The 12,416-nt window shown below is 39.5% G+C and overlaps 1 protein-coding gene across 1 annotated transcript in view; it reads left to right on the top strand.

Annotated features, from left to right (window-relative positions):
- LOC117538710 (astrotactin-2-like) overlaps nucleotides 1–12,416 on the top strand; it is a 347,089-nt gene that overhangs the window by 207,457 nt on the left and 127,216 nt on the right. Inside the window, exons 8-10 of the mRNA XM_034204612.1 lie at nucleotides 7,128–7,212; nucleotides 8,101–8,175; nucleotides 11,675–11,812. Of these exons, the coding sequence (XP_034060503.1) occupies nucleotides 7,128–7,212; nucleotides 8,101–8,175; nucleotides 11,675–11,812 (298 nt within the window). The remainder of the gene's footprint in view (nucleotides 1–7,127; nucleotides 7,213–8,100; nucleotides 8,176–11,674; nucleotides 11,813–12,416) is intronic.

Below are 12,416 nucleotides of genomic sequence, written 5' to 3' on the forward strand. Positions count from 1 at the left end.
TACTAAGCAACGGCTCTCCCACTGGTTTGTGGAAGCAATTGCTTTGGGGCTCATACGAGTCAGAGTTCACAGGCACCCTCGGGTCCGCGAGCTCTTTCGACTCAGGGTCTGGCTGCATCCTGGGCTCTGTCCAGGATGTCTCCCATCCAAGACATTGGTGCAGCGGCGAGCTGGTCCTCGCCGCTCACTTTTGTCCGCCTCTTAACAGGCTGGACGTTCTGCTCCCAGTGTGACTCAAGCAGTGCTGGGCACCTGGTTGAGTCAGAGCTCTACCTGTTAAGTTCTGGTTGGTTTGGTGATTTTCGAGATAAGCTCGTCTGACAATACGGGAGCTACAATTTCCCATAGTGAGACATCGAACGGAGTGTTATGAATGAGAACTATAGGTTACTTACGTAACCCCAGTTCTCAGAGTAACATGAAGTGAGATGTCTCACCAGACGGCCCTCCTTGCTATGGTGAAGCGAGAAGAGGTGCTTATTTTGAATGACGCATGCGTCGTGGCGCAAGCTACTTATAGGGGGTGAATTCCCTGACGCTGACGTCAAGATCAACAGCCAATCAGGATTGGCGTAATGAGATTGATGCTTCTGTTTGCTCCGCGATGAGGCGCATCCCATAGTGAGACATCTCACTTCATGTTACTCTGAGAACTGGGGTTACGTAAGTAACCTATAGATTTTAATCTCAATGAGTCTGTTACCTGGTTAAAAAAAGGATATATATGTTTAATATACAGAACTGATCAAGTCTCCAACTCCATCTAGATGTAAAACGATGTAAAAGCTAAAATGTCCTCAACATTGTTTGCTGGATTTGTACACAATAGGTGTTTTGTAAATGTTGGCATTGATGACCGTAATAAGCTATTTTCCCTCTTGAAGGGTTGTTATTTTTACCCCTAAAGCTGTGGTATTGATGGAAATTACAACGTTGATGCTATCGTATCTGCAAATCAGTGCATAACACACATAATACTTTTACATTTGTCCAACACGTTTTTTTAATCACGCGTGTGAAAGAGGTAACAGACTTCAGAACTAGTGTTAGTCATTTACTCTTGCAATGGAACGTTATGTTTTATTTCCACGTCCTGTGATGCTAAAGACAGTGCAATGTTTTGTAAAACAGAACAATATATTGGTCTGGTTTCTCCTTTTGTTGTCAATGTCTGCAAGTCCAAATTTGATAGATGTTTTAGTTAGTCCATAACATGGTTGAATGTGTCAGATATTTAATATACATAACAACATAAACCTTTCAAATAAATGTATGTACTGTCAGTAATGCTATTTATTTGCAATCAAGCAATGAATTGTATCTTCTTTTGACTGTTTCCTCAACATTGATACATTATTATTGAGCGTGACCTATCTGTATGTGGGTCTGATTGAGAAATCCAGCAGTGAACATCCCAGCATGGGCTAACTCTCCTCTCTTTGTACTTGGAGCTGTGAGCTTGTGGATGTCTGAGGAAGCAGTAAAAGCATACTGACCAGATGTTTTTAGAACTGCTCTGATAAACATGTGCTGTTGGACTTTTCCTACACCAAACTATCTGCCCCTTCCGAGTGGGGTGTTGTCTATCTTTAAATCCCCCTGCAGCTTTAAAGCTTTTATTGGTATGGCTCCTTGAGGAGCAATAACCTTTGTCTCAGCTCTTTATGCAGGCTTGATCAGTGATCCTACAACATGTAACCATCTAAATATAGCCATTTAGGGACACAGCTTCTGGTCGTTACTGTAGGAAGATTTAGCGTTGCAGCTGTTATTGAGTACACATTTGTGTTGAAATCAAGGTCTTGACTTTAATCAAATGAACTAACAATCCAACAACAGTGTAACATATCAATGATGCATCAACTTATTCCATATTTGTGTCTCTTTATGTAAGACTGATTAAAACTGTGAACATAAATGGGCTGAACCTACATAACTTAATGGGCAAGAACAAGAACACCATTTATTTCACTATGACATACCCTTCAAAGGTGCCCCTCCACTCACTGTTATCAATGAAGGCTGTCCTTCAACTTGTGTTTAACTTTGAGGTACTTTTAGTGAATGGAGCTCATATCATTTGTGCTTTTCATTGCAACCATAAAGAATGCTTTTTCAAGTGAGTCTTTCAGGTTAGGATGAATCACCGGTCCACATTGTATTGAGTTCAAGTCGTTTATAGGGCCATAGTCCCTTTAATGCATATGTCTCTAGAGACATGTGTACCATTTGTGTCCCTTCGATGATCATCTCTCCGTAATGTTTTCTGCTGCACTTGGCCCTCTAACATTGAAACCACAGTGAACGCCTCTTTGCTTCTCCACTTTAATAAATAAAATAACGCAATTCTAAATGTATCAACTCCATCTAAGATAAACATATGCTACCATCCTATCCTCATCTTAAACAAGTATGCATCATTTATTCAATTGGAGACATAAAATAGATTACTAAGATATTATAAAAATAAATACATGGAAGGATATAAACCCTCACAGAAAATATGTCAATAAGCCAACACATTATGTTCCAAACTCATAACATAGCAGATGTATGGCACTGATATGGCTCATGTCTCAATCACAACTTAACTCCAGCCAAGTGCACACAGTAAATGTAAAATTGAGTGCAGTTGCCATAGTGCATTAGAAGCTCAGTGAAGTTCAAGTGTAATGACCATACAGTCCCAACTCTCCATCTCCTCCTTGGATTTGTACTACTCGCTTGATCTGTAAGAGGCAGTTTTCTTTATTAACTAATTCAGCACAACTCATTCTTTGTGGTACATTCACGTTGTGTCTGCTGCCACTAAGCTTCCTAAAGAATAGCCAGTCAGTTAAATGTTCACTCCTCAACCACAACCTTCATTTGAATATGCCTGCAGTGGATCTGAACCAGGGTTTCAGAAGGAGAGAAACTGCCACTGAAAAAGGATTCTTGTGAGTTGTCTAAAGGTTAGTTAATCCAATCCATTCAATGTGTAATCAACCAGCCATATCTCTTCCTGTTAATTGCTTGATCCTCCCGTAAAGGCATTTGCATAAAGGAAAGAGACACATTCCGCTGATTACTTGCAAGGTGTGCCTCAGATTACACTGTGCGTCTGCTTCCGCGCTGGTGCACCTCGCCTGAGAAAAGGTGGGAAAGACTTGAGTGAGCGTCTCCCTCTGCAGCCTGCAGGCTACACACATGTGGATTTACAGTATACTTATACTGAGCTGCATATTAAAACCAATCATCCACGCTTAATTTAGTGTGATTACTCTCTGAATGCAATACAGTTGCCGGTGTTGTTAAATCCACTGTGTGGACTGACTCAAATAAATAGCATGAAGATTAACCTTTTTCTAACTCAGGTGATAAATGCATGTATATCACTATTATTTTGAGGGCAAATTTGCATTGGAATAATATTATCCTGATATATATTTATGATTTTTTGTACATACTATATGTTGAGAACAGAAGAGGATACGTTTATGATGCTTTTGATCAAAGCTCAAATTAAAGATCCCAGTTCAAAGGCTTCACAATTATCACGTAGCTGTTTCATTCAGTTATGTAAGGATCCAATTGTTTACATTCAAAACACTTACATTAAGACGCAAATCAAGGTGAACATATTTATAAATGTTTTCAGGAATACTGTATGCACTCATCACTTATCAACCGACTCTAGTGTTTGCAGTAATAATACATCAAAATCCATCCAACTGAGCTAAGGAACATTTCTGCTGCAGTTTCTTTTTTTGGGGGGGGGTATACTGTACATGCAAACTTTGTCATTATTGTAGTGTATGCATCATATTTTGTTGTTGTGAAAAGCAGAAACCTTTTATATATTATTTGCAGGCACAGTTTTGCAACTGAACCAGGGTTTCAGAAGGAGAGAAAACATGCAGTGTTACATCCTAACATTTTATTCCGTTTTTTACTCTTAAATATGAAAAAAATATATATAAAAGATGTGTTTTTAGTTGACACCCGTTTGTCCGATACAAACAGGTGTTCGAGGCTTCATTGGGATGCAATGCAGACCAAATGCAGGGTGTAGCATTACTCTTGCCAGCAGTTCAGCAAGGACACACAGGTAATTTAGGTACTGATTAGCTTGTCTTTTGGTGTGTAGGAAACATGTTGTCCATCTCCTAATTAGATGTACAACAGGAGGCACAGTCACTTGTTAGTGGTGCTCCTGTACGCAGCATGCTCCTATTTCCTCTCTCCAATTAATAAGAGGTGCAGTCCGGCATTTTCACCGTAGAATCTGAGATTGTTATGTAAATATTTTTCCATTGCATACAGTATGTAAGAAAGACATACCAAGTTGGGGCACTTGTGTTAGCATAACCATAACTAAGAATGCTGATTCCAGCCTGTGGCAGACCAGAAAGGGAAAATAAAACGACAGAGAAACTTTCCTTCCTACCTCTCCAGAATCAAGCTGGTAACATGTGATCTGACTGCACATGTGCAAGATGGATTTTATTAAGCAGAGCCTCTAGCAGTCAGGCATAATTAACTTTAACTAGGTTAAATGTGTATGGAAAAAGTAGCAGTTGGAAATGGAGGTGCGTGTGCTTATGTGTTTTTGAAACATGAACAGAATACATGTTTTTGTGCCTGGGAGTATGAAATCAAAGGAGACAACATCAGTCGTTTTAGTAAATGCCCTAAAAAACTGTATATATTTACATACAAGTGACAAAGCCCTCTAGCTGCTGTAGGAGTTATATCTCTCTTTGAAGGGAGCAAAGAAGGTAAAGTGACATTGATAGAGCCACAAATTATGCAGATAATGGAGGTAGCGGTTGATGGATGGGTCGGCAAAATGTCAGTGTTTAAAATGTGACATGGCTGTTTATTTCTAGTTTCAAACCCAGAGAGAAAGTAGCTTTCTTCACCTGTGACTGCTGTGGTTTCCTAACCTAAAGACATTGGGGTTCGTTGTAACCATGAAGATTAAGGGCGCTTTACCTTAACAAGGTTTTTTTTAAAACAATAATGGCTCACTACTTTGTTTTCTAACAAACACTGTCATCCTTCAGTAGAGGCATTTCTAAGAAAACGAATTAAACCATTGCATGGTTTACTATACCATACAATGGTGTGAGTCTAAAATGCTCGAGATGAATTATGTTATGCACCGAAAGAAAATGCAAGTTCTTTGATAAAAAGATGAAAATATATTATCATCATGGATGGAGCTTGCGTCATTTGATCTGTGCTCATCATTCATCTTCTATCGAAAACGGCTATTTGAATTTGAAGTTGTGTTTTCATCTTAAAGTGGAGCCATTTCAAGAGCTTGTGCTTCTCATTTAGAAAGGGCAGATGAAATAACTGCAAGCAAATAAAAACACGTTTGTTATTTCTCTGTGACTGAATCCTGGTGGTGAATCACTCTGACTCTTAAGCCTATAAACTCGGCCAGTAAATTATTAAATAGTAGGTGATAAAATGTGAATAGTGCTGCCTAGGTGGCCATTACATATTTTTCCAGTGTTATGCCTCCATATAGGTCAACAGAAAACATTCAGTGACATTTATTTTGGGAACACCGCTAATAGAAAAAGTTGGTTGAGCTGCCAATGACTTAAGATTTAAAAAATGCATTCATACACTTTACATTATACATGATGTGTATTCTGAATATTTCATAACCATACCTGTACATTAAACCAGTTGAACTGAACAACATAACATAAACCCAATACATATGGTTTGTTTAATGATTACAATGTGCTTTGGCTGGACAATATACATTTATTTGAGGATCAGTAGACACAGTTTTATTTTTTCAGTGTTCAGAAAAGATCAGGATTCATCAAAAACAATAAACAAAACTATAAAGGAGTGCACATTCATCACATTTTTGAATGTTTGCTCTTGAAGCATTGTTTTAACGTCAATCTTCCAATGCGTTGTCACACATACACACACACACACACACACACACACACACACACACACACACACACACACACACACACACACACACACACACGCACTGCACATTGCACTGTTGATATCCAATCCAAGTGAATCAGCATCCAAGAGAGTCCTCTTCCTCCTCCTGTATGGAAACAAACCTGCGTCTGAGTGTCCCTGCTTGTTGCACTGGGAGTTGTCCAGTCAACTAAGCAGGGCTGAGCGCAGATCTTATATCGAGACAAAAAACGCTCAAGGACAAAAATGCCTCAGTGGGGATGATACATTCTCAAAGGATACCGCAAGCAAACATAAACCAAGTCTCCTTTTGTCAGATTCTAGCCAGCAGAATATATGACACTCCAAGGGACTACCAGTATGAAGAAGAGAAGAAGAATTGGGAGGGATGAAACCCTCTTTAATGGTCACACATGCAGAGCACACAGAGCAGAGCACACAGAACACAGTGACATTTGTTCTCTGCTTTTAACCCATCCTAGTACCAGGAGTCTGGTACTAGGAGCCTGGCACTGGTACTAGGAGCAGTGGTCAGCTATTGTACAGCGCCCGGGGAGCAATGGGAGTGAGGGGGGAAGGGGGATGTCCGGTGCCTTGCTCAAGGGCACCACAGCAGGGCAGGAGGTGAACTGGGACCATTCCAAGTAGAAGTCCACACTCCATATTTAGGTCTGGTCGGGGACTTGAACCGGCGACCCTACGGCTCACAGTAGTACTGACTGAGCCACTGCAGTGTGCAAATAAGCAAATGTTTATGACTGTTTATTTATTTTCAGTGTTTATTTGAGTGCTTACTTCAAAGCTTTTTTGTTCAGTCTTCAAACATTACAACATATACCGGCACATTATACAGTCATAGTGCTAAAAGCATTTAGACGCAGGTCCATTAATTATCCAATCTGTGCAAATTATTCCTAATGGCTTGACGATCAATTCAAGAGAAGTACTTCTACTGTTTCGTACATCTTTCAGGAAATAGCCCAGCTGGTGTCACTGTTAATCTTCTCCAGTTGTGTACGCTGAATAAATGCAGCTGGGAAATGAGGTAGCATGGCAACTGCTTATTTGATAGACCTCTAATGAATGAGCAGGGCAGGGTCACTTACATGGTAATGTATTCTGCAACTGAGATGAATAAATATCTGCCACTGTGCCCCTTCTTGTTCATTGTGTCGCAGGAGAATGCAGCTGTCATGAGGGTTATTCCCCTGATCCTGTCCATAAACACCTCTGTGTTCGCAGCGACTGGGGTCGAAACGAAGGGTAAGTCCCGTCTTCTCTGTCCACTCGTATCTAAAAACTCACTTGTACTTAGATGACCTTAAGGCTGATTTCACAGTCCCAGCTGCATTAGCTCACAATATTAACTTTACATGAAATTAGGGTGAATTGTTCGCCGTGATGGATTAGCTCTTTGGAGCAAGTTTCAAATCTGTGCAAGTTGATCCCCAGAGTATTACAGTTACATGGATGGAAACCAAGGTAGAAAATCAATCTTATAGTGTACTGTATGCTTTCAAACATGGTCACCACTATTGTGAAATATAAGCAATTTGCAGGTAATGGGCTAAAACATGCAAATGTGCCTGAACGGTCTCTTAACTTGAGGAAGGAGAATTTGAAGAAGAAATCAGAAATACAGAAAGAAGCAGAATGGAAGTCAGTGTGTATTGAAACAAAACAGCAGGGAAGGGCAGAGAAGGAAAACATAAACATAGACTGATTAATGGATAATAACACAAAATAAACACAGTATATATTGATATAGGGATATAAAAGTAAGTCAAATGAGTCCTCGCTGACTCTGACATTGTTTGACAATTAGCTGGCTTGCCAGTCATCGATTTGCTTAAAAGGTCCCACATTGTTTTGAACTCCACCTGTCATCTGCTGGATCCAGTCCAGTCACATGTCAAATATATATTAGCACTTTTGTAACAGCTGTTATCGTATCCATATGAAAAACGACATGTTGATCAAGAAATGTTGATTTTGACCTTGGTTATTTGTATATTGTATTATATACATTATGTTGAATACTACTTTATGAATACAACAAAACCATCCTTTTTTCCACTGACATATTACTTATCTAGATCTTTCGTTCATATTTTAATATTTGACTTGGCGTTCAATTATCTGTGTTCTCAGTCCTTGGCCGTACGCTGACCTGGAGAAGGGCTATGACCTAGTTACAGGGGAGCAGGCCCCAGAGAGGATCTTCAGGTGAGTCCTCTGCATCTCCAGAGTACACGACTTCTGCTGGCCATATGTGACAGTGATGATGGTGGTGTTATTGGCATGTTTGTGTGAGTGTTGGCATGTGTGTGACGGAGCATACAGATGAGCAGAGACACAGACACAGTTGGATGGACACACACAAAAACACCTCTTGCAACGATGAAGTCTTACCCATGGGCTTTTATGTGGGAAAATAGCCAAAGGGGCAGTCCTGGGTTGACTCCTTAAATGCTTTTACTGCCATTTTTGTTTCTCTTCTCATTCTTGATGGGGTCATTGTGTCATCCAACCTGCAAGCTCTAAGGAAGCATTCAGTAGCACTCTGGCGTTTTCATTTTCCTTTTAAATAGTTCTGATCAACATGACCTAGCTCATCACATACACTTTCAGCAAGCCTGTCTCCTGCACAATAATATTCACATATAACTAAACTGCATTCTTGATAATGTTTTGACAGAAATATATGTTCTCCTCTATTACAGTCACCATTTTAAACATTTGGTGAATGGTGATGTCAGGTTTATTGAGTAGAACATCATGGTTTGGTTTTAATGTAGTGCATTTGTAATGTTATTTACCATGTGGACATACATTAACAACTGAACATTCACATAGGACACATGAGCTACAGCATATGTAGTTTATTAACAATATGCTTTAAGTTTTCATATACATTTACTCATGACAAATAATCCCTATTTTAACACTAAAACCGCCAACATTCCATTACACCTAAAACCCCCTAACTCAACAGCGTCAGCACTTGCAGAGATGTCATTTTTTTAAACATTTCATTTGTTAGTTTTCATCATTTTCCTATTTACTAAGTAGGACTTAATACAAAAAAAACGATTTAAAATGCAGTAAATGGGGTTCTTTTTTAAATTGCTTCAGTTTCTAATCATAACAAATAAAAAAGGTCAGATTCATTTTTATAATAAATCAATAAATGGTGTGCGTTAGGCAGTTCTAGGTATAAATGCTCATATATTCTTTGTTCTCTTCATTCCCCACCCCCCACAATTCACTCGATGATAAATATACAGATTTTAAGAAAAGTAATGTGTGCGTTTTAGATTAACAGTTACACATATTTCAAAATACAGGGGTGAAAATGACCCCCTTAGTAGTTCTAGTGTTGAGCCAAATGTACTGGATGTGCAACGCAAGTCAGATAGTTTTGTGACTGTCATTTGTTGGGTTAGTTACTAAGTAAACACGGTAATGCATTGCCTTGTAACCCTAAACACACATGTAGCCTTTATATCCATACAGTTTCAAAGAATAACATGGCTGAACATTGATTCAGTTTTAAAGGACATGATTTGTATTTTGTCAAATAGGTTTTATCCTCACTACTCCTTTAGTCTGTATAAGTAAAGTAGGAAGTGTCCTTTGTCACACACATATTGCTGCTCCTCGCGTTGACCTTGCAGAGTTAGCTCTTCAACGTCTTTCCACTCTAGGAAATCAGGTAATCCACAATCTTTGTTAAGCACAAAAGCATATTCCAGCTCTCAGCTGTCCACTGCCAGTTAAAAGCGCTACAGTATGTTGGGGATGGGACTTGAATGGTGCCCGCCTACACACACTCACACAAAGGCAGAAACAAATCTACTGCTTGGCTGAGAGCAGTCAGACCGGAGTTTGTGAGAGAAGAAAGATGAAAGGAAAACTGCACACACACTCACACAGATAGCCGACACAATGAGTAAATGTGCAGCAACCGAGTGGAAACCCTCAATGTGTTCCTGTTGGAAGGGGTATATATCAGTGTGTAGGGGAGGATTGGAGAAAAGGCTGCACTGCTCTTCAGCGTGACAGTGTTAGAGTCACTCCTAAGAGAGATTGGTTTAACAGATGGCGATATTTGTGGGAAACCAGTGATGTCTCTCACCTCTTTCTTGATGCTAGGAGCAATGAGAAAATGAACATCTTGTGATTTGAAGAATCGCTTGGATAAAGATGTAATGGAGACAGTTTCTTCATTTAAATATTAATAAACAACATGTTGAAGTTTGAGGTCTGGAGTGTAGTGCATTAAACATGATCTGATCATGATGTACTGGCAGTTGCGTTTTTGGACGTTTTTAAATGCTGAGGTTTAGCAGTCCAGAAAACAGGATGTTCCGGTAATAAGTTCACACCAAAGCATGTTTACAGGATGAAAGTAAGCAATACTTAACTGTAGATTACCGTATACATGACTTAATAGGAAAATATGCTCTTTCTAATATGGGATCTATCAAGTTTATATTTGATATTGCAGAAGGCCTGAGGGTGCCACTTGTTTTTTCTACTTTGAAGTCTTCTTTCAGTGATCAGCATTTCATTACAACCCTTGGTGTGTGCTACCTTTTTGCATTTTATACCAATTATATTGGCTTAAAATTAAGGTGTTATATTCTAAGCTTTTGCAAGCATGGCCATTAAAGCTTTGTTTCTAGACTTCTAGGAATTTGTGATATTGCCACACACCTGCTCAGATTAAAAGCCCATGATGCAAAGCACACCCATGTTCTGTGCTATTTTTGAGGCCAGGTGTTGCTATTCCCAAGTGACAAGTCTCGGCCCCCCAGGGCGTCCTCCTGAGGATTTTAATCTTCACTCGTGAGGAACTTATCTGGCTGATCCACATTATTTTCAAACCACCCTGAACCATGGTCACACATGTTGCAAAAAGTGTTATGTGCCATAGCACATTATAATTATAGACAGGACAATTGATTTTTCAAATTAGCAATAAAAAAGCCAGCTCACCACAGCTACTTCTAATTTATTCTTTCAGTTTCCATCAGTGTGGATGGACAACATGTGAATAACAATTGAACGTATTGCCACGCAGTATTGCCAGCAATTATTCAGTAGTGAAAACGTTCCCTTGACTGTAATATAACTGTGTAAGATGGGTGTTTAATGAACTAAAACATTTGTTGCATGTACAGTGACTGTATTACCCTGAATGTATAAAACTACACAAGTATGCCAACAATAATATATATATATATATTGCTGTCTTCCTATCAAGCCCTAATCAAACATGTACTATTTTATTCCTGCGCATTCCTGCATATCTTTGCATGCTGAAGATGCATTCACATGACATGTGATTTTCTCTTTGCTCAGCGCGAGGTGGGGCGCAAAGCCTTGCGTTCAGAACAGCCAGTTAGATGTGTTTATATGGTTATCTCATCTGATGGCTTGCCCCACCTTATGCAGCTGTTGTCTGATTAGTTGGGCCTTGAAAGGTCAGTGGTACCTACGTCAAAGATCAGCACAAGGCGACAATTTTGAGTGCTGATTGACACAGTAGGGCGGCACCACTCTTTCCATAGAAATACAACGTCAGCGTAGAGCCATTTTTCCGCTTCTCATGTGAATGCAGCTCTATATATGTACAAACAACTATGTGAGTAATAACAAAATGTTCAAAAGTGGCAGTAGTTTGATTGACATTTATGTTTTCTCCTGGTTGCCAACACAGATCATTCTACAGTATGGGCCAAGGGCTGTGGCTGCCAGTCAGCAAGAGCTTTGTGGTGCCACCAGTGGAGCTGTCAATCAACCCCATCGCCAGCTGTAAGACAGACGTGCTGGTTACTGAAGACCCAGGAGAGGTCAGGTCAGTCTGACTCAGCTCACAACTCCACACTTGTGTTGAACAGGGAAGTGCTCTGTGGTTCAAATGAACTATTCTTTGTGTTTCTCTTTTACATGTAACATATATAAATGTCACAGGCTTCATCATGTGTGGCTGCTTTATAACCGACTGTACTTTTATGACAGCCAAACACTTCAAATGTTGGTCTATTTGACATTGAAAACGTTGAACAATTATAAATAATATAAGATTAGCATACTGTATGTACACGCTATGACAGGTTGGAGCCTAATACTCAACTTCATAAGACTTGACATGAAATAACATGCAAATTAACCTTTAACTATGTATTTAAAATATAATAGGGTTTCAAAGGTAGAGGGCTAAAGTGACAGGCAAAGCAGCAGTACAAACACTTTTTTGACTGTGCACATAGAGATCTAAAAAATGGAATCCAAACAGGCAAGAAGTGTCAACAAGGTTATTATGCATTTGGCAATCCCAAAGTGCAATAACAAAAATGTGGCAACAACAAAATGGTGTTTTTCTCATCCAACCAGCCAGTACAAGCTGGCATGCATCAGTGCAGCTGAATATCACAAAGCACGTCAGAGCATCAGCTGCA

Source organism: Gymnodraco acuticeps, unplaced genomic scaffold (genome assembly GCF_902827175.1).
Source record: "Gymnodraco acuticeps unplaced genomic scaffold, fGymAcu1.1, whole genome shotgun sequence".
NCBI classification, from domain to species: domain Eukaryota; kingdom Metazoa; phylum Chordata; class Actinopteri; order Perciformes; family Bathydraconidae; genus Gymnodraco; species Gymnodraco acuticeps.